The sequence below is a fragment of the Nerophis ophidion genome, linkage group LG03 (genome assembly GCF_033978795.1).
Source record: "Nerophis ophidion isolate RoL-2023_Sa linkage group LG03, RoL_Noph_v1.0, whole genome shotgun sequence".
Lineage (NCBI taxonomy): Eukaryota > Metazoa > Chordata > Actinopteri > Syngnathiformes > Syngnathidae > Nerophis > Nerophis ophidion.
Window position 1 is genome coordinate 86055333 of NC_084613.1, and position 24439 is coordinate 86079771.

At 41.8% G+C, this 24439-nt stretch overlaps 1 protein-coding gene across 3 annotated transcripts in view; it reads left to right on the top strand.

Annotated features, from left to right (window-relative positions):
• The window catches only part of ttbk2a (tau tubulin kinase 2a), a 110010-nt gene that overhangs the window by 18733 nt on the left and 66838 nt on the right, over window positions 1-24439 (top strand). For 2 of the 3 annotated variants that reach the window (XM_061896270.1, XM_061896272.1), the window contains exons 2-3: window positions 2670-2833; window positions 17663-17810. In XM_061896270.1, the coding sequence (XP_061752254.1) occupies window positions 2765-2833; window positions 17663-17810 (217 nt within the window). In that variant the 5' untranslated portion in view covers window positions 2670-2764. The remainder of the gene's footprint in view (window positions 1-2669; window positions 2834-17662; window positions 17811-24439) is intronic. The other variant, XM_061896271.1, reaches the window with a different exon arrangement.

Consider the following 24439-nt stretch of genomic DNA (forward strand, 5'->3'; position numbering starts at 1 on the left):
GCAACTATTTCTTACAAATTTGAAAGTTGCCATTCATTTTGTCAAGTCCACTTTTGAAGATCAGATATGGCTTCTTGTTGTTGTTCCAATGCAAACAAAAGAAACAACCATGTGAAGACCAAAGTATTTGTAATTTCAACAATGTTCTGGGAGAAGTGGTGCATTTTCTGCAAGAAATGCAGGACTGCCAAGTGTATCAAGTGGCCTTGGCAACGCACAATGTTTGTGGATTCTTCGCTAAATCGCTGGCAAGATGACACTGACCTACAAACCCCGTTTCCAAATGAGTTGGGAAATTGTGTTAGATGTAAATATAAACAGAATACAATGATTTGCAAATCAGTTTCAAGCCATATTCAGTTGAATATGCTACAAAGACAACATATTTCATGTTCAAACTGATAAACATTTTTTTGTTGCAAATAATCATTAACTTTAGAATTTGATGCCAACAACACGTGACAAAGAAGTTGGGAAAGGTGGCAATAAATACTGATAAAGTCGAGGAATGCTCATCAAACACTTATTTGGAACATCCCACAGGTGTGCAGGCTAATTGGGAACAGGTGGGTGCCATGATTGGGTATAAAAGCAGCTTCCCAAAAAAATGCTCAGTCTTTCACAAGAAAGGATGGGGCGAGGTACACCCCTTTGTCCACAACTGCGTGAGCAAATAGTCAAAGAGTTTAAGAACAACCTTTCTCAAAGTGACATTGCAAGAAATGTAGGGATTTCAACATCTACGCTCCATAATATCATCAAAAGGTTCAGAGAATCTGGAGAAATCACTCCACGTAAGCGGCATGGCCGGAAACCAACATTGAATGACCGTGATCTTCCGTCCCTCAGACGGCACTGTATCAAAAACCGACATCAATCTCTAAAGGATATCACCACATGGGCTCAGGAACACTTCAGAAAACCACTGTCACTAAATACAGTTTGTCGCTACATCTGTAACAGGGGCGCTCACACTTTTTCTGCAGGCGAGCTACTTTTCAATTGACCAAGTCGAGGAGATCTACCTCATTCCTATTTATAATTTATATTTATTTATTTATGAAAGAGACATTTTTGTTAACAAGTTAATGGTGTTTAATGATAATACAAGCATGTTTAACACACATAGATTCCTTTCTTTCATGAAGACAAGAATATAAGTTGGTGTATTACCTGATTCTGATGACTTGCATGGATTGGAATTAGACAGTGGTGCTGATAACGTCCGCATTTTCAAATGGAGGAAAAAAAAAGTCCTCCTTTCTGTCCAATACCACATGAAAGTGGTTGGATTTGGCATCTCATTTGTCCAACTTGCATACTGGTTTTTAAACACTTTGTTATGAGAGTAGCATATGTGTGTGGCCCTTTAATGTCTGGCAGCAGGTGAGTGACGTCAGTGAGTGTGCGGGTGGGCAAGCAAGTGAGAAAGCGGTCGCTGAGGGCGGGGGAGAAATACATTGGCATCAAACTCCGTAGCTTGCTAGCTTTCTGAGACTCTTATTTTGTTAGCACAGGCAGGATGAAACAGGTCTTTTATGGTGAAGACAGGAACTGTGCAGTCGGTCTTTAGAGTTTTGACAGTAGGTACGGAGTCTCTAGAAATAAAATGTGTTTCTCTGCGTCCGCCCTGTTAGTAATTTTTTTCTTAAATATGAGCTCGCAGCAGCCAGCGTCATCTCACAAGATCCTCGGGTGCCGAGAATGTCAAACAACTGACGAAAGTGAAGTCTTGGTATGATTGATGATTGCTCATTTTATGTCTATTTTTTAATGCCTGGCTTGAGATCGACTGACACACCCTCCGAGATCGACCAGTCGATCGCGATCGACGTAATGGGCACCCCTGATCTATGAGTTCAAGTTAAAGCTCTACTATGGAAAGCGAAAGCCATTTATCAACAACATCCAGAAATGTCGCCGGCTTCTCTGGGTCCCAGATCATCTAAGATGGACTGATGCAAAGTGGAAAAGTGTTCTATGGTCTGACGAGTCCACATTTCAAATTGTTTTTGGAAATATTCGCCATTGTGTCATCCAGACTAAAGGGGAAGCGAACCATCCAGATTGTTATCGACGCAAAGTGTAAAAGCCAGCATGTGTGATGGTATGGGGGTGCATTAGTGCCCAAGGCATGGGTAACTTACACATCTGTGAAGGCATCATTAATGCTGAAAGGTACATAAGTTCCCAAACGTTCATTAAGTGTTGTTAAAAGAAAAGGTGATGTAACACAGTGGTGAACATGCCCTTTCCCAACTACTTTGGCACGTGTTGCAGCCATGAAATTCTAAGTTAATTATTATTTGTATGAAAAAATTAAGTTTATGAGTTTGAACATCAAATATGTTGTCTTTGTAGCATATTCAACTGAATATGGCTTGAAAAGGATTTGCAAATCATTGTATTCTGTTTATATTTACATCTAACACAATCTCCCAACTCATATGGAAACGGGGTTTGTAGTTTTGGTAATAGAAAACCACCACATGTTGACTTTTTGTCCCCATGCTAGTCTGCAGAAACAGCAGCTGCAGAGAAGCATGAGCGGTCCAGCCGGGGTTAACTTTGTCCCTCACGGACAAGATGCCGCCTTTGAAGGCCAAAATAAATAATTGTACAACTGTCGTCCGTCATGATTCATGCTCTGCTCTCTGCTCCTTCCACAGGGTTCTTCCACCAGGTTCCTGATGCTCGGCCCAATCTGAAGGTGTTGCTCGAGGGTGGAGGGAAGCAGCAAGGACGGTCCAGGTCTTCAGTCGGTATGAGCGGGGGAACGGAGCAAGCCGACATTCTAAGCGTGCTCTCCTTGGTGAAGGAACGATGGAAAGTGGTAAGTGACGCCTTAGCTCTGTGACAATTGTTTCTCCTGCTTCGTGATCAGTCTTTAGACAAGCTTTCCGAATTGCTTATTCAATGTGTATTGTACTTAAGAAATACATTTTGGATAGTAATACAAATACCGGTATGTCAGGTTCAAACACTGATGGCATCTAATAAATCAGACAAGAAGCAAGGAATCATGCGGAGACAGATTTCAATTTAAGCTCATGAGGAGACACGTGTTTTGGGCTGTATTCTAGTTGGAGATCCAAACTACGTTCTAAAAGTCAAGCCCGCGCGCCTCCTCTATTTATTAGGAATGTTCCTATTACATCACTGTCGCTGTCGGAAGGGGGTAATCTCGACAACTCCAGTTCGACACAATATATAATTATAGAATAAATTAAAATTAGTTGACGCAGGTCATATCGTCTTGTCTCTGCTCTGTTTGCATCACGGCGGTGTTCAGCCTTGTCTCTGCTCTGTCTGCGTCACGGTGGTGTTTGGTCTTGTCTCTGCTCTGTCTGCGTCACGGCGGTGTTCGGCCTTGCCTCTACTCTGTCTGCCTCACGGTGGTGTTTGGTCTTGTCTCTGCTCTGTCTGCGTCACGGTGGTGTTTGGTCTTGTCTCTACTCTGTCTGCGTCACAGCCTTAGGCCTTGTCTCTGCTCTGTCTGCGTCACGGCGGTGTTCGGCCTTGTCTCTGCTCTGTCTGCCTCACGGTGGTGTTTGGTCTTGTCTCTGCTCTGTCTGCGTCACGGTGGTGTTTGGTCTTGTCTCTACTCTGTCTGCGTCACAGCCTTAGGCCTTATCTCTGCTCTGTCTGCGTCACGGCAGTGTTCGGCCTTGTCTCTACTCTATCTGCCTCACGGTGGTGTTTGGTCTTGTCTCTACTCTGTCTGCGTCACAGCGTTAGGCCTTGTCGCTGCTCTGTCTGCCTCACGGTGGTGTTTGGTCTTGTCTCTACTCTGTCTGCGTCACGGCGGTGTTCGGCCTTGTCTCTACTCTGTCCGCGTCACGGTGGTGTTTGGCCTTGTCTCTACTCTGTCTGGCTCACGGTGGTGTTTGGCCTTGTCTCTACTCTGTCTGCGTCACAGCGTTAGGCCTTGTCTCTGCTCTGTCTGCGTCACGGCGGTGTTCGGCCTTGTCTCTGCTCTGTCTGCCTGACAGTGGTGTTTGGCCTTGTCTCTACTCTGTCTGCGTCACGGCGGTGTTCGGCCTTGTCTCTGCTCTGTCTGCCTGATGGTGGTGTTTGGCCTTGTCTCTGCTCTGTCTGCGTCACGGCGGTGTTCGGCCTTGGCCATCACCAGGCCGAGTCCCGACACAACACTGATAAAAACATCTGGCAATCTTTTGGATTGCCAGCTTGCATAGATACAAAAATACCACTTAAGCACAATTGACAATAATTTATATCAATGGCCCTTAAGCATAAAGTTATGATGATAATATATACATAATTATTCTCACAAAATGCCATATTTTAGGGCGCACCGGATTATAAGGCGCATTAAAAGGCTCATATATATATATTTTTTTTTTTTTTCTAAATTAAAAAAACATGTAATGGTGGTTCTTTGGTCAAAATGTTGCATAGAGGATGTTTTACACGAAAAAACGGAAAATAACAGAGCGTAGACCCGGTGTTTGTAATGTGTTGAAAATGACGGCTGTATTACCTCGGAGACGTCACGTACTGACGTCATCACCACATGAGCGATAAACAGAAAGGCGTTTAATTCGCCAAAATTCACCCATTTAGAGTTCGGAAATCGGTTAAAAAAATAGATGGTCTTTTTTCTGCACCATCAAGGTATATATTGACGCTTACATAGGTCTGCTGATAATGTTCCCCTTTAAATATAAAATCCACGTTAAAAGAGGCCAACATTTTTTTGAAAGCATCATGCCACAAAAGTCTCACTCTGGCTAACGTTTGATACATTTGTGAAAGCAAAAGAAGGCAATAAACTCTCAACACGTAATAAGTAATAATGATGTGAAACGCTGTTTATTTTTAGCAACACAACAACGATGTGTGCAGCTTCCGCACTTTTTTCTCACCCACTCGACCTCACTAGTTTAACGAGAATGAACACTGACTGGTCCTATGCATATTAAAACTGTAACCCACAGTAATCATGTCAATATTTTATTAGAACGTATCAAAACACGAATTGGTATGTCAGACTTAGCCCTGTCTTGGTTTAACTCTTATCTTACTGATAGGATGCAGTGTGTCTCCCATAACAATGTGACCTCGGACTACGTTAAGGTAACGTGTGGAGTTCCCCAGGGTTCGGTCCTTGGCCCTGCACTCTTCAGCATCTACATGCTGCCGCTAGGTGACATCATACGCAAATACGGTGTTAGCTTTCACTGTTATGCTGATGACACCCAACTCTACTTGCCCCTAAAGCTGACCAACACGCCGGATTGTAGTCAGCTGGAGGCGTGTCTTAATGAAATTAAACAACGGATGTCCGCTAACTTTTTGCAACTCAACGCCAAAAAAACGGAAATGCTGATTATCGGTCCTGCTAGACACCGACCTCTATTTAATAATACAACTCTAACATTTGACGACCAAACAATTAAACAAGGCGACTCGGTAAAGAATCTGGGTATTATCTTCCACCCAACTCTCTCCTTTGAGGCACACATTAAAAGCGTTACTAAAACGGCCTTCTTTCATCTCCGTAATATCGCTAAAATTTGCTCCTTTCTGTCCACTAAAGACGCTGAGATCATTATCCATGCGTTTGTTATGTCTCGCCTCGACTACTGTAACGTATTATTTTCGGGTCTCCCCATGTCTAGCATTAAAAGATTACAGTTGGTACAAAATGCGGCTGCTAGACTTTTGACAAGAACAAGAAAGTTTGATCACATTACGCCTGTACTGTATATACCTTTATATACATATATACATACATATATACCTATACTGTATATACCTTTATATACATATATACCTGTACTGTATATACCTATACTGTATATACCTTTATATACATATATACATACATATATACCTATACTGTATATACCTTTATATACATATATACATACATATATACCTGTACTGTATATACCTTTATATACATATATACATACATATATACCTATACTGTATATACCTTTATATACATATATACATACATATATACCTATACTGTATATACCTTTATATACATATATACATACATATATACCTATACTGTATATACCTTTATATACATATGTACATACATATATACCTATACTGTATATACCTTTATATACATATATACATACATATATACCTGTACTGTATATACCTTTATATACATATATACATACATATATACCTATACTGTATATACCTTTATATACATATATACATACATATATACCTATACTGTATATACCTTTATATACATATATACATACATATATACCTATACTGGCTCACCTGCACTGGCTTCCTGTGCACTTAAGATGTGACTTTAAGGTTTTACTACTTACGTATAAAATACTACACGGTCTAGCTCCATCCTATCTTGCCGATTGTATTGTACCATATGTCCCGGCAAGAAATCTGCGTTCAAAGGACTCCGGCTTATTAGTGATTCCCAAAGCCCAAAAAAAGTCTGCGGGCTATAGAGTGTTTTTATTTCGGGCTCCAGTACTCTGGAATGCCCTCCCGGTAACAGTTCGAGATGCCACCTCAGTAGAAGCATTTAAGTCTCACCTTAAAACTCATCTGTATACTCTAGCCTTTAAATAGACTCCCTTTTTAGACCAGTTGATCTGCCATTTCTTTTCTTTTTCTCCTATGTCCCACTCTCCCTTGTGGAGGGGGTCCGGTCCGATCCGGTGGCCATGTACTGCTTGCCTGTGTATCGGCTGGGGACATCTCTGCGCTGCTGATCCGCCTCCGCTTGGGATGGTTTCCTGCTGGCTCCGCTGTGAACGGGACTCTCGCTGCTGTGTTGGATCCGCTTTGGACTGGACTCTTGCGACTGTGTTGGATCCATTATGGATTGAACTTTCACAGTATCATGTTAGACCCGCTCAACATCCATTGCTTTCCTCCTCTCCAAGGTTCTCATAGTCATCATTGTCACCGACGTCCCACTGGGTGTGAGTTTTTCTTGCCCTTATGTGGGCCTACCGGGGATGTCGTAGTGGTTTGTGTTGTGGTTTGTGCAGCCCTTTGAGACACTAGTGATTTAGGGCTATATAAGTAAATATTGATTGATTGATTGATTGAAGGCTCAAAAAGGTTTATTTTGTCTTAGGGCTGGGTGGTAAGTAGGAAGTCACGGGTTAAGCGGGCGTAGAAGGTCCGTGTCCAAGCGGGAGGTCGAGAATCCAAAATTGGCAGCCAGGGAACCAGAGGGGAAGAACAGGGAATCACAGAAAAGGCATTGAATGAGGAGAAGGTGTGGTACTGGAGCTGTTCTGGTCTTCCATAATCATTGTGAAGGAGAGGAAAAAATCCCCCAAAAGTCTTGTTCCCTTTTAAGAGGGATTCATATGAATGAAGTCTTCTGAGGTTTGTCCGGTGTGTAAAATGAAATGGTGCGTCGCACATTTGCGGGTCACATCCCTCCGTCCAAGCAGCACTGCGGCAGCGTGAGGTCTAAAGATAGCCCGCCGTTGCTATTCCTGGCATCGCTGGAGCTGAAGGCGAGAGTGCAGAGGCATTGTTCCCACAGAGAGAGAGAGAGACCAAATCCTTCAGTGCCATGTTGGCTCCTCGATCGCTGGTTTCCTGGCCTCCAAGGAGGCAGCGCCAGTTACGTAAGAACGCCGCAGTTAATCCCGCAGCACACAAATCTGTGCATGGAGGACGGTGAAGGGCGCGCAGCGTTTTAAAAGGGGAAATAAAAACCTTACTTGTGCCTAAATGTATTTAGTTTTTATATTTATTTTAAATAAAAGTGCAAATGAGGTGAAGCACAGACTGTAAGGATCACAATTAACCATGTAGACCAGGGGTGTCCACAAAGGTTTTTCACTGAGGGCCAGTGCCTGAAAAATAAAAAAATGCTGGGGCAATTTTGATTAATTTATTTTTCAAAACAAATACGATATATAGATTTTTAATTTTATTTAACCTTTAAGTCTCCCCTTAATTTTGGTCCCAGGGACCCACAAGGATCTCAGTCATAAAAATATAAAATGTAAGGCATATTATTACCGTGTTTTCCGGACTTTAGGGCGCACCGGACTATAAGATCCACTGCCGATGAATGGTCTATTTTCGATTTTTTTTCCATATATAAGGCGCACCTCAATTTTGGTCCCAGGGACCCACGAGGGGCAACATAAAAATATAAAAAATTAGGCATATTATTACCGTGTTTTCCGGACCATAGGGCGCACCGGATTATAAGGTGCACTGCCGATGAATGGTCCATTTTCGATCTTTTTTCCATATATAAGGCGCACCGGTCTATAAGGTGCACTGCCGATGAATGGTCCATTTTCGATCTTTTCTCCATATATAAGGCGCACCGGTTTATAAGGCGCACCGCCGATGAATGGTCCATTTTCGATCCTATTTCATATATAAGACGCACCGGTTTATAGGGTGCACTGCCGATGAATGGTCCATTTTCGATCTTTTTTTCATATATAAGGCGCACCGGTTTATAAGACGCACTGCCGATGAATGGTCCATTTTCGATCTTTTTTTTCATATATAAGGCGCACTGCCGATGAATGGTCTATTTTCAATCTTTTTTCATATATAAGGCGCACCTCAATTTTGGTCCCAGGGACTCACGAGGCTCTCAGTCATAAAAATATAAAAAAATAAGGTATATTATTATTACCGTATTTTCCAGACCAAAGGACACACTGGATTATAAGGCACACCGCCGATGAATGGTCTATTTTTGATCTTTTTTCATATGTAAGGAGTACCTAAATTTTGGTCCCAGGGACCCACGAGGCTCTCAATCATAGAAATATTAAAAATAAGGCATATTAGTTTTACCGTATTTTCCAGACCATAGGGCATACCGGATTATAAAGTGCACTGCCACTGAATGGTCTATTTTCGATTTTTTTTCCATATATAAGGCGCACCTCAATTTTGGTCCCAGGGACCCACGAGGGGCTCAGTCATAAAAATATAAAAAATAAGGTATATTATTATAACAGTATTTTCCGGACCATAGGGCGCACCGGATTATAAGGCGCACTGCCAATGAATGATCCATTTTCGATCTTTTTTTCATATATAAGGTGCACCGGTTTATAAGGCGCACTGCCGATGAATGGTCCATTTCCGATCTTTTTTCATATATAAGGCATACCTCAATTTTGGGCCCAGGGACTCACGAGGCTCTCAGTCATAAAAATATTAAAAATAAGGTATATTATTATTACCGTATTTTCCAGACTATAGGACGCACCGGATTATAAGTCACACCGCCGATAAATGGTCTATTTTCGATCTTTTTTCATATATAAGGCGCAATGCCAATGAATGGTCTATTTTCAATCTTTTTTCATATGTAAGGAGTACCTAAATTTTGGTCCCAGGGACCCACGAGGCTCTCAGTCATAGAAATATTAAAAATAAGGCATATTAGTTTTACCGTATTTTCCAGACCATAGGGCATACCGGATTATAAAGTGCACTGCCGATGAATGGTCTATTTTCGATTTTTTTTTTTCCATATAAAAGGCGCACCTCAATTTTGGTCCCAGGGACCCACGAGGAGCTCAGTCATAAAAATATAAAAAATAAGGCTTATTATTATTACAGTATTTTCCGGACCATAGGGCGCACCGGATTATAAGGTGCACTGCCGATGAATGGTCCATTTTCGATCCTTTTTTCATATATAAGGCGCACCGGTTTATAAGGTGCACTGCCGACGAATGGTCCATTTTCGATCTTTTTTTCATATATAAGGCGCACCGGTTTATAAGGCGCACTGCCGATGAATGGTCCATTTCCGATCTTTTTTCATATATAAGGCGCAGCGGTTTATAAGGCGCACTGCCGATGAATGGTCTATTTTAAATCTTTTTTCATATATAAGGCATACCTCAATTTTGGTCTCAGGGACTCACGAGGCTCTCAGTCATAACAATATTAAAAATAAGGTATATTATTATTACCGTATTTTCCAGACCATAGGACACACCGCCGATGAATGGTCTATTTTCGATCTTTTTTCATATGTAAGGAGTACCTCAATTTTGGTCCCAGGGACCCACGAGGAGCTCAGTCATAAAAATATAAAAAATACGGCATATTATTTTTACCGTATTTTCCGGACCATAGGGCGCACCGGATTATAAGGTGCACTGCCGATGAATGGTCCATTTGCGATCTTTTTTTCATATATAAGGCGCACCGGTTTATAAGGCGCACCGCCGATGAATGGTCTATTTTCGATCTTTTTTTTCATATATAAGGCGCACCGGTTTATAAGGCGCACTGCCGATGAATGGTCCATTTCCGATCTTTTTTCATATATAAGGCGCACCGGTTTATAAGGCGCACCGCCGATGAATGGCCTATTTTAAATCTTTTTTCATATATAAGGCATACCTCAATTTTGGTCCCAGGGACTCACGAGGCTCTCAGTCATAACAATATTAAAAATAAGGTATATTATTATTACCGTATTTTCCAGACCATAGGACACACCGCAGATGAATGGTCTATTTTCGATCTTTTTTCATATATAAGGCGCAATGCCAATGAATGGTCTATTTTCAATCTTTTTTCATATGTAAGGAGTACCTCAATTTTGGTCCCAGGGACCCACAAGGAGCTCAGTCATAAAAATATAAAAAATACGGCATATTATTTTTACCGTATTTTCCGGACCATAGGGCGCACCGGATTATAAGGTGCACTGCCGATGAATGGTCCATTTTCGATCTTTTTTCCATATATAGGGTGCACCGGTTTATAAGGCGCACCGCCGACGAATGGTCCATTTTCGATCTTTTTTTTCATATATAAGGCGCACCGGTTTATAAGGCGCACTGCCGATGAATGGTCCATTTCCGATCTTTTTTCATATATAAGGCGCAGCGGTTTATAAGGCACACTGCCGATGAATGGTCTATTTTAAATCTTTTTTCATATATAAGGCATACCTCAATTTTGGTCCCAGGGACTCACGAGGCTCTCAGTCATAGAAATATTAAAAATAAGGCATATCAGTTTTACCGTATTTTCCAGACCATAGGGCATACCGGATTATAAAGTGCACTGCCAATGAATGGTCTATTTTCGATTTTATTTTCCATATGTAAGGCGCACCTCAATTTTGGTCCCAGGGACCCACGAGGAGCTCAGTCATAAAAATATAAAAAATAAGGCATATTATTTTTACCATATTTTCCGGACCATAGGGCGCACCGGATTATAAAGTGCACTGCCGACGAATGGTCCATTTTCGATCTTTTTTCCATATATAAGGCGCAGCGGTTTATAAGGCGCACTGCCGATGAATGGTCCATTTCCGATCTTTTTTCATATATAAGGCGCAGCGGTTTATAAGGCGCACTGCCGATGAATGGTCTATTTTAAATCTTTTTTCATATATAAGGCATACCTCAATTTTGGTCCCAGGGACTCACGAGGCTCTCAGTCATAACAATATTAAAAATAATGTATATTATTATTACCGTATTTTCCAGACCATAGGACGCACCGGATTATAAGGCACACCGCCGAATGGTCTATTTTCGATCTTTTTTCATATATAAGGCGCACTTCCGATGAATGGTCTATTTTCCATGTTTTTTCATATATAAGGCGCAATGCCAATGAATGGTCTATTTTCAATCTTTTTTCATATGTAAGGAGTACCTCAATTTTGGTCCCAGGGACCCACGAGGCTCTCAGTCATAGAAATATTAAAAATAAGGCATATCAGTTTTACCGTATTTTCCAGACCATAGGGCATACCGGATTATAAAGTGCACTGCCAATGAATGGTCTATTTTCGATTTTTTTTTCCATATGTAAGGAGTACCTCAATTTTGGTCCCAGGGACCCACAAGGAGCTCAGTCATAAAAATATAAAAAATAAGGCATATTATTTTTACCATATTTTCCGGACCATAGGGCGCACCGGATTATAAGGTGCACTGCCGACGAATGGTCCATTTTCGATCTTTTTTCCATATATAAGGCGCACCGGTTTATAAGGTGCACTGCCGATGAATGGTCCATTTTCAATCTTTTTTCATATATAAGGCATACCTCAATTTTGGTCCCAGGGACTAAAGAGGCTCTCAGTCATAAAAATATTAAAAATAAGGTATATTATTATTACCGTATTTTCCAGACCATAGGACACACCGCCGATGAATGGTCTATTTTCGATCTTTTTTCATATATAAGGCGCAATGCCAATGAATGGTCTATTTTCAATCTTTTTTCATATGTAAGGAGTACCTCAATTTTGGTCCCAGGGACCCACGAGGCTCTCAGTCATAGAAATATTAAAAATAAGGCATATTAGTTTTACCGTATTTTCCAGACCATAGGGCATACCGGATTATAAAGTGCACTGCCAATGAATGGTCTATTTTCGATTTTTTTTCCATATATAAGGCGCACCTCAATTTTGCTCCCAGGGACCCACGAGGAGCTCAGTCATAAAAATATAAAAAATAAGGCTTTTTATTATTACCGTATTTTCCGGTCTTTAGGGCGCACCGGACTATAAGACCCACCGCCGATGAATGGTCTATTTTCGATTTTTTTTCCATATATAAGGCGCACCTCAATTTTGATCCCAGGGACTCACGAGGCTCTCAGTCATAAAACTATTAAAAATAAGGTATATTATTATTACCGTATTTTCCAGACCATAGGACACACTGGATTATAAGGCACACTGCCGATGAATGGTCTACCTTCGATCTTTTTTCATATATAAGGCGCAATGCCGATGAATGGTCTGTTTTCAATCTTTTTTCATATATAAGGAGTACGATATATAGATTTTTATTTTTTTTCAACCTTTAAGTCTCCCCTTAATTTTGGTACCACGGACCCACGAGGATCTCAGTCGTAAAAATATAAAATATAAGGCATATTATTACCGTGTTTTCCGGACTTTAGGGCGCACCGGACTATAAGACCCACCGCCGATGAATGGTCTATTTTCGATTTTTTTTCCGTATATAAGGCGCACCTCAATTTTGGTCCCAGGGACCCACGAGGGGCTCAGTCATAAAAATATAAAAAATTAGGCATATTATTACCGTGTTTTCCGGACCATAGGGCGCACCGGATTATAAGGTGCACTGCCGATGAATGGTCCATTTTCGATCTTTTTTCCATATATTAGGCGCACCGGTTTATAAGGTGCACTGCCGATGAATGGTCCATTTCCGATCTTATTTCATATATAAGACGCACCGGTTTATAGGGTGCACTGCCGATGAATGGTCCATTTTCGATCTTTTCCCCATATATAAGACGCACCGGTTTATAGGGTGCACTGCCGATGAATGGTCCACTTTCGATCTTTTTTTCATATATAAGGCGCACCGGGTTATAAGACGCACTACCGATGAATGGTCCATTTTCGATCTTTTTTTTCCCATATATAAGGCGCAGCGGTTTATAAGGCGCACTGCCGATGAATGGTCTATTTTCAATCTTTTTTCATATATAAGGCGCACCTCAATTTTGGTCCCAGGGACTCACGAGGCTCTCAGTCATAAACATATTAAAAATAAGGTGTATTATTATTACCGTATTTTCCAGACCAAAGGACACACTGGATTATAAGGCACACCGCCGATGAATGGTCTATTTTTGATCTTTTTTCATATGTAAGGAGTACCTTAATTTTGGTCCCAGGGACCCACGAGGAGCTCAGTCATAAAAATATAAAAAATACGGCATATTATTTTTAACGTATTTTCCGGACCATAGGGCGCACCGGATTATAAGGTGCACTGCCGATGAATGGTCTATTTTCAATCTTTTTTCATATATAAGGCGCACTTCAATTTTGGTCCCAGGGACCCACGAAGAGCTCAGCCATAAAAATATAAAAAATAAGCCATATTATTATTACCGTATTTTCCGGACCATAGGGCGCACCGGATTATAAGGTGCACTGCCGATGAATGGTCTATTTTCGATTTTTTTCCCATATATAAGGCGCACCTCAATTTTGGTCCCAGGGACTCGCGAGGCTCTCAGTCATAAAACTATTAAAAATAAGGTATATTATTACTACCGTATTTTCCAGACCATAGGACACACCGCCGATGAATGGTCTATTTTCAATCTTTTTTCATATAAAAGGCGCACTGCCGATGAATGGTCTGTTTTCAATCTTTTTTCATATGTAAGGAGTACGATATATAGATTTTTATTTTTTTTAACCTTTAAGTCTCCCCTTAATTTTGGTACCACGGACCCACGAGGATCTCAGTCATAAAAGTATAAAATATAAGGCATATTATTACTGTGTTTTCCGGACTTTAGGGCGCACCGGACTATAAGACCCACCGCCGATGAATGGTCTATTTTCGATTTTTTTTTCCATATATAAGGCGCACCTCAATTTTGGTCCCAGGGACCCACAAGGAGCTCAGTCATAAAAATATAAAAAATAAGGCTTATTATTATAACAGTATTTTCCGGACCATAGGGCGCACCGGATTATAAGGTGCACTGCCGATGAATGGTCCATTTTCGATCTTTTTTCATATATAAGACGCACCGGTTTATAGGGCGCACTGCCGATGAATGGTCCATTTTGATCTTTTTTTCATATATAAGGCGCACCTCAATTTTGGTCCCAGGGACTCACGAGGCTCTCAGTCATAAAAATATTAAAAATAAGGTATATTATTATTACCGTATTTTCCAGACCATAGGACACACCGCCGATGAATGGTCTATTTTCGATCTTTTTTCATATATAAGGCGCAATGCCAATGAATCGTCTATTTTCAATCTTTTTTCATATGTAAGGAGTACCTCAATTTTGGTCCCAGGGACCCACGAGGCTCTCAGTCATAGAAATATTAAAAATAAGGCATATTAGTTTTACCGTATTTTCCAGACCATAGGGCATACCGGATTATAAAGTGCACTGCCGATGAATGGTCTATTTTCGATTTTTTTCCCATATATAAGGCGCACCTCAATTTTGGTCCCAGGGACCCACGAGGAGCTCAGTCATAAAAATATAAAAAATAAGGCTTATTATTATTACCGTATTTTCCGGACTTTAGGGCGCACCGGACTATAAGACCCACCGCCGATGAATGGTCTATTTTCGATTTTTTTTCCATATATAAGGCGCACCTCAATTTTGGTCCCAGGGACTCACGAGGCTCTCAGTCATAAAACTATTAAAAATAAGGTATATTATTATTACCGTATTTTCCAGACCATAGGACACACTGGATTATAAGGCACACCGCCGATGAAATGTCTACCTTCGTTCTTTTTTCATATATAAGGCGCAATGCCGATGAATGGTCTGTTTTCAATCTTTTTTCATATGTAAGGAGTACGATATATAGATTTTTATTTTTTTTCAACCTTTAAGTCTCCCCTTAATTTTGGTACCACGGACCCACGAGGATCTCAGTCGTAAAAATATAAAATATAAGGCATATTATTACCGTGTTTTCCGGACTTTAGGGCGCACCGGACTATAAGACCCACCGCCGATGAATGGTCTATTTTCGATTTTTTTTTCCATATATAAGGCGCACCTCAATTTTGGTCCCAGGGACCCACGAGGAGCTCAGTCATAAAAATATAAAAAATAAGGCTTATTATAACAGTATTTTCCGGACCATAGGGCGCACCGGATTATAAGGTGCACTGCCGATGAATGGTCCGTTTTCGATCTTTTTTTCATATATAAGGCGAACCGGTTTATAAGGTGCACTGCCGATGAATGGTCCATTTTCTATATTTTTTTCATATATAAGGCGCACCGGTTTATAAGGTGCACTGCCGATGAATGGTCCATTTTCTATCTTTTTTTCATATATAAGGCGCACCGGTTTATAAGGCGCATTAAAGGACTGACACCGGCTTTCTTCCTTCCAATGCTTGGAAAAGCAAAGTTATGTCCCTCCCTGGCTTTCAGCTAATGCTAGCGAGCAAGAGCGGATGTTTTGGTCGGACCTTACAGGGTTTACTGTAACATTCACTACGCCAACTAGTGGTGGGGAGGCTCGTAACACCAATTATTGCTTGTAACCAAGAGACTAGTATTCCAAAAACGGATAATTACACAGTATTTTGGAGATCTGTGTTGCTGAATCCTTTGCAATTTGTTCAATTAATAATGGAGAAGTCAAAGTAGAAAGATGAAGTTGGGAAGCTTTTAGCCTTTAGCCACACAAACACACGGTGATTCCTTGTTTAAAATTCACGAAGGTGTAACTTTACTATGGATCAGAGCGAACATGGATCCCGACCGAATGTCAACCAGCAGGTTTCGGTGAGAAAATTGTGGTAAAAAGTCGCCTCTTACCGGAGATCAGCTGAGCTTGTGCCGCCTATAAAGCTGCCGTCGACTTCCCTGAGACACACCCCTCCGACTATCAGGTACACAATAGAAAGATAAGGGATTTCCCAGAATTATCCTAGTAAATGTGTCTAAAAACATCTTTTTTTTTTAACTTGTTTTTTTTATTTTTTATTTTTAGTCCGTCGCTATCAATATCCTCAAACACAAATCTTTCATCCTCGCTCAAATTAATGGGGAAATTGTCGTTTTCTCGGTCCGAATAACTGTTTTTGTTGGAGACTCCCATTAAAGACAATGTGAAGATGTGAGGATCAAACATGTGACGTCATCGTCTGCGACTTCCGGTAGAGGCAGGGCTTTTCTGTTAGCAAGCAAAAGTTGCGAACTTTATGGTCGATGTTCTCTACTAAATCCTTTCAGCAAAAATATGGCAATATCGCGAAATGATGAAGTATGACACATAGAATGGACCTGCTATCCCCGTTTAAATAAGAACATCTCATTTCAGTAGGCCTTTAACGTGCGAACTGGAAAACGTTCTTATTTTTGCAAACATTAGCTCATTTGGAATTTCATGCCTGCAACATGTGGCAAAAAAGACTGAGAAAGTTGAGGAATGCTCATCAAACACTTATTTGGAACATCCCACAGGTGAACAGGCTAATTGGGAACAGGTGGGTGCCATGATTGGGTATAAAAGAAGCTTCCATGAAATGCTCAGTCATTCACAAACAAGGATGGGGCGAGGGTCACCACTTTGTGAACAAATGCGTGAGCAAGTGGTCCAACAGTTTAAGAACAAAATTTGTCAACCAGCTATTGCATGGAATTTAGGGATTTCACCATCCACGCTCCGTAATGTCATCAAAAGATTCAGAGAATGTGGAGAAATCAACCCCGTGACCTTGGATCCCTCAGGCGGCACTGCATCAAAAAGCTACGTCGGCGCGTAAAGGATATCACCACATGGGCTCAGGAAGACTTCCGAAAACCACCGTCAGTAACTACAGTCGGTCGCTACATCCGTAAGTGCAAGTTAAAACTGTAAAATGCAAAGCGAAAGCCGTTTATCAACAACACCCGGAAAAGCCGCTGACAAAGTGTGAAAGTGTCCACATTTCAAATTGTTTTTTTGGAAACTGTGGACGTCGTGTCCCCCGGACCAAAGAGGAAAAGAACCTTCCGGATTGTTGTAGTGTAAAAGCCAGCATGTGTGATGGTATGGGGGTGTTTTAGTACCCAAGGCATGGGTAACTTACACATCTGTGAAGGCACCATTAATGCTGAAAGGTACACACAGCTTTTGGAGCAACATCTTTTTAATTTTTCCTCCTCCCCATCCAGGTGAAGAAGATCGGGGGCGGAGGTTTCGGGGAGATCTACGAGGCGCTGGACCTGCTGACGCGGGTCAGCGTGGCGCTGAAGGTGGAGTCGGCCCAGCAGCCGAAACAAGTGCTCAAAATGGAGGTCGCCGTGCTCAAGAAGCTGCAGGGTGAGTCCCGAAATGGATTTGGCAGATTCGGTTTCGCTTATCCTTATCGATCAGACCGACCGCCGTGACCTGGGGGTTTTGACGTGGACAAGATGGCGGAGAGACACCCGCCCTGCCGCTTGTGCGTCAGACTGAGAAATGACATCACCGTCTTAACGATCAAAGCTTTTCATGTTGAAGTCGCTACTCGCACTTCTTTTCACTTTCTCTTCTTTTGTGAAATGCACACATGCCCTTTTCCGAGAGGGAAGATCAATGTGCAGGGATCATGTTAGCTGTCTAATGGCGGTGGCCCCAGGGAAGCAGAACGTAACCGGAGAGGGGCCCGAACATTGCTGAGCAGCACACATCCAACAACCCTGAGCTTCATAACAAGACATGTCAACCTTGTCAGGTTTAAAGACCTACTGGAAGCCACTACTAGCGACCGCGCAGTTTTTATATCAACGATGAAATATTAAAGGCGAACATTATCAGCAGACCTATGTAAGCGTCAATATATACCTTGATGGTGCAGGAAAAAGACCATGTATTTTTTTAACCGATTTCCGAACTCTAAATGGGTGAATTTTGGCGAATTAAACGCCTTTCTGTTTATCGCTCTGGAACCTTGGAGACATCATGCCTCGTGGGTGTGTTGTCGGAGGGTGTAACAACACTAACAGGGAGGGATTCAAGTTGCACCACTGGCCCCAAGATGCGAAAGTGTCTGCCGCCAGACCCCCATTGAATGTACCAGAGTGTCTCCACATTTGACCGGCGATGCTAAGACAGACATGGCACAGAGATGTATGGATAACCTGCAGATGCATTTGCAACGATAAAGTCAACGAAATCACAAAGGTGAGTTTTGTTGATGTTGACTTATATTTGGTTGCGGCGTGACTGCCAGCTAATCGATGCTAACATGCTACGCTAATCGAGGCTAACATGCTATTTACCGGCGTTGCTTAAGCAGACATGGCACAGAGATGTATGGATAACCTGCAGATGCATTTGCAACAATAAAGTCAACGAAATCACAAAGGTGATTTTTGTTGATGTTGACTTATGTGCTAATCAGACATATTTGGTTGCAGCGTGACTGCCAGCTAATCGATGCTAACATGCTACGCTAATCGACGCTAACATGCTATTTGCCGGCGGTGCTGAAGCAGACATGGCACAGAGATGTATGGATAACCTGCAGATGCATTTGCAACGATAAAGTCACAGAAATCACAAAGGTGAGTTTTGTTGATGTTGACTGCCAGCTAATTGATGCTAACATGCTACGCTAATCTATGCTAACATGTTATATACCGGCGGTGCTAAAGCAGACATGGCACAGAGATGTATGGATAACCTGCAAATGCATTTGCAACGATAAAGTCAACGAAATCCCAAAGGTGATTTTTGTTGATGTTGACTTATGTGCTAATCAGACATATTTGGTTGCGGCGTGACTGCCAGCTAATCGATGCTAACATGCTACGCTAATCGACGCTAACATGCTATTTACCGGCGGTGCTAAAGCAGACATGGCACAGAGATGTATGGATAACTTGCAGATGCATTTGCAACCATAAAGTCAACAAAATCAAAAAGGTGATTTTTGTTGATGTTGACTTATGTGCTAATCAGACATATTTGGTTGCGGCGTGACTGCCAGCCAATCAATGCTAACATGCTACGCTAATCGACGCTAACATGCTATTTACCGGCGGTGCTGAAGCAGACATGGCACAGAGATGTATGGATAACCTGCAGATGCATTTGCAACGATAAAGTCAACGAAATCACAAAGGTGATTTTTGTTGATGTTGACTTATGTGCTAATCAGACATATTTGGTTGCGGCGTGACTGCCAGCTAATCGATGCTAACATGCTACGCTAATCGACGCTAACATGCTATTTACCGGCGGTGCTGAAGCAGACATGGCACAGAGATGTATGGATAACTTGCAGATGCATTTGCAACCATAAAGTCAACGAAATCCCAAAGGTGATTTTTGTTGATGTTGACTTATGTGCTAATCAGACATATTTGGTTGCGGCGTGACTGCCAGCTAATCAATGCTAACATGCTATACTAATCGACGCTAACATGCTACGCTAATCGACGCTAACATGCTATTTACCGGCGGTGCTTAAGCAGACATGGCACAGAGATGTATGGATAACCTGCAGATGCATTTGCAACTAAAAAGTCACAGAAATCACAAATGTGAGTTTTGTTGATGTTGACTGCCAGCTAATCGATGCTAACATGCTACGCTAATCGACGCTAACATGCTATTTACCGGCGGTGCTGAAGCAGACATGGCACAGAGATGTATGGATAACCTGCAGATGCATTTGCAACCATAAAGTCAACGAAATAACAAAGGTGATTTTTGTTGATGTTGACTCATGTGCTAATCAGACATATTTGGTTGCGGCGTGACTGCCAGCTAATCGATGCTAACATGCTACGCTAATCGACGCTAACATGCTATTTACCGGCGGTGCTGAAGCAGACATGGCACAGAGATGTATGGATAACCTGCAGATGCATTTGCAACTAAAAAGTCACAGAAATCACGAATGTGAGTTTTGTCGATGTTGACTGCCAGCTAATCGATGCTAACATGCTACGCTAATCGACGCTAACATGCTATTTACCGGCGGTGCTAAAGCAGACATGGCACAGAGATGTATGGATAACCTGCAGATGCATTTGCAACTAAAAAGTCACAGAAATCACAAAGGTGAGTTTTGTTGATGTTGACTGCCAGCTAATTGATGCTAACATGCTACGCTAATCGATGCTAACATGTTATATACCGGCGGTGCTAAAGCAGACATGGCACAGAGATGTATGGATAACCTGCAGATGCATTTGCAACGATAAAGTCAACGAAATCACAAAGGTGAGTTTTGTTGATGTTGACTTATGTGCTAATCAGACATATTTGGTTGCGGCGCGACTGCCAGCTAATCGATGCTAACATGCTACGCTAATCGACGCTAACATGCTATTTACTGGTGATGCTAAGGCAGACATGGCACAGAGATGTATGGATAACCTGCAGATGCATTTGCAACGATAAAGTCAACGAAATCACAAAGGTGAGTTTTGTTGATGTTGACTTATGTGCTAATCAGACATATTTGGTTGCGGCGCGACTGCCAGCTAATCGATGCTAACATGCTACGCTAATCGACGCTAACATGCTATTTACTGGCGATGCTAAGGCAGACATGGCACAGAGATGTATGGATAACCTGCAGATGCATTTGCAACTAAAAAGTCACAGAAACAGAAAGGTGAGTTTTGTTGATGACTGCCAGCTAATCGATGCTAACATGCTACGCTAATCGACGCTAACATGCTATTTACCGGCGGTGCTTAAGCAGACATGGCACAGAGATGTATGGATAACCTGCAGATGCATTTGCAACGATAAAGTCAACGAAATCACAAAGGTGAGTTTTGTTGATGTTGACTGCCAGCTAATCGATGCTAACATGCTACGCTAAACGACGCTAACATGCTATTTACCGGCGATGCTAAGGCAGACATGGCACAGAGATGTATGGATAACCTGCAGATGCATTTGCAACGATAAAGTCAACGAAATCACAAAGGTGATTTTTGTTGATGTTGACTTATGTGCTAATCAGACATATTTGGTTGCGGCGTGACTGCCAGCTAATCGATGCTAACATGCCACGCTAATCGAGGCTAACATGCTATTTACCGGCGGTGCTAAAGCAGACATGGCACAGAGATGTATGGATAACCTGCAGATGCATTTGCAACGATAAAGTCAACGAAATCACAAAGGTGAGTTTTGTCGATGTTGACTGCCAGCTAATCGATGCTAACATGCTACGCTAATCGACACTAACATGCTATTTACCGGCGGTGCTAAAGCAGACATGGCACAGAGATGTATGGATAACCTGCAGATGCATTTGCAACGATAAAGTCAACAAAATCAAAAATGTGAGTTTTGTTGATGTTGACTTATGTGCTAATCAGACATATTTGGTTGCGGCGTGACTGCCAGCTAATCGATGCTAACATGCTACGCTAATCGAGGCTAACATGCTATTTACCGGCGGTGCTGAAGCAGACATGGCACAGAGATGTATGGATAACCTGCAGATGCATTTGCAACGATAAAGTCACAGAAATCAGAAAGGTGAGTTTTGTTGATGACTGCCAACTAATCGATGCTAACATGCTACGCTAATCGACGCTAACATGCTATTTACCGGCGGTGCTAAAGCAGACATGGCACAGAGATGTATGGATAACCTGTAGATGCATTTGCAACTATATTACGGTTCCTTCCACCCACATTTAATGCAAAACAAACACTTACCAATCGACGGATTTAAGTTGCTCCAGTGTCACGAGATGCGAAAGTCCTGATCGTTTGGTCCGCACATTTTACCGCCGATGCTAACGCAGCTATTCGGCCATGCTATGGCTATGAATAGCGTCAATAGCTATTCGCTCAATAGCTTCAGTTTCTTCTTCAATACTTTCATACTCCAACCATCTGTTTCAATACATGCGTCATCTGTTGAATCGCTTAAGTCGCTGAAATCTGAGTCTGAATCCGAGCTAATGTTTTCCGCCGTCCTCACCATTCTCTGCAGAGACTTCCAGTCTGAGGCACTGCAGGCTCCGGTCGAGACAGAGATGTAGTTGGTCAGGAAGGTCTCTATAGTGCCTCTGTAGAATGTGGTCGTATTGTCAGTTATCTGCACCCCCCTGCTTACCATCTCCAAAAACTGGAGCGTGGCTGGACTGTGAACAGCAGAGGACTCCTACCACCTACTCAGTGGCCTAGTGGTTAGAGTGTCCGCCCTGAGATGGGTAGGTCGTGAGTTCAAACCCCGGCCGAGTCATACCAAAGACTATAACAATGGGACCCGTTAGCTCCCTGCTTGGCACTCAGCATTAAGGGTTGGAATTGGGGGTTAAATCACCAAAAATGATTCCCGGGCGTGGCCACCGCTGCTGCTCACTGCTCCCTTCTTGTCGCCATGCAAATGCAACAAATAGCAAAAAAACAAACAAAAAAAACACCTACAATCTGATGGATCAATATGGTTTATACCAGGGTGTCAAACTCAATTTACCTGCTTGAGACAGGTAAAGTCTGGGTGAAGCTGGGCCGCAAGAAAATATTTCTTAAAAAATATATTTTTAAATGTCTTTATTTTTATTTTTAACACAAAATAAAATCTAAACATAAATGAAACTAAATGAGAATTGTGCACTGCAACTTTCTCTGTGCAAACAAGACATGTGGCTAGTCCGTAGTGGATCTAACATAATAGTGAGAGTCCAGTCCATAGTGGATCTAACATAATAGTGAGAGTCCAGTCCATAGTGGATCTAACATAATAGTGAGAGTCCAGTCCATAGTGGATCTAACATAATAGTGAGAGTCCAGTCCGTAGTGGATCTAACATAATAGTGAGAGTCCAGTCCATAGTGGAGCTAATATAATAGTGAGAGTCCAGTCCATAGTGGATCTAACATAATAGTGAGAGTCCAGTCCATAGTGGATCTAACATAATAGTGAGAGTCCAGTCCATAGTGGATCTAACATAATAGTGAGAGTCCAGTCCATAGTGGATCTAACATAATAGTGAGAGTCCAGTCCGTAGTGGATCTAACATAATAGTGAGAGTCCAGTCCATAGTGGAGCTAATATAATAGTGAGAGTCCAGTCCATAGTGGATCTAACATAATAGTGAGAGTCCAGTCCATAGTGGATCTAACATAATAGTGAGAGTCCAGTCCATAGTGGATCTAACATAATAGTGAGAGTCCAGTCCATAGTGGATCTAACATAATAGTGAGAGTCCAGTCCGTAGTGGATCTAACATAATAGTGAGAGTCCAGTCCATAGTGGAGCTAATATAATAGTGAGAGTCCAGTCCATAGTGGATCTAACATAATAGTGAGAGTCCAGTCCATGGTGGATCCAACATAATAGTGAGAGTCCAGTCCATAGTGGATCTAACATAATAGTGAGAGTCCAGTCCATAGTGGATCTAACATAATAGTGAGAGTCCAGTCCATAGTGGATCTAACATAATAGTGAGAGTCCAGTCCATAGTGGATCTAACATAATAGTGAGAGTCCAGTCCATAGTGGATCTAACATAATAGTGAGAGTCCAGTCCATAGTGGATCTAACATAATAGTGAGAGTCCAGTCCATAGTGGATCTAACATAATAGTCAGAGTCCAGTCCATAGTGGATCTAACATAATAGTGAGAGTCCAGTCCATAGTGGATCCAACATAATAGTGAGAGTCCAGTCCATAATGGATCTAACATAATAGTGAGAGTCCAGTCCATAGTGGATCTAACATAATAGTGAGAGTCCAGTCCATAGTGGATCTAACATAATAGTGAGAGTCCAGTCCATAGTGGATCTAACATAATAGTGAGAGTCCAGTCCATAGTGGATCTAACATAATAGTGAGAGTCCAGTCCATAGTGGATCTAACATAATAGTGAGAGTCCAGTCCATAGTGGATCTAACATAATATTGTGAGAGTCCAGTCCATAGTGGATCTAACATAATAGTGAGAGTCCAGTCCATAGTGGATCTAACATAATAGTGAGAGTCCAGT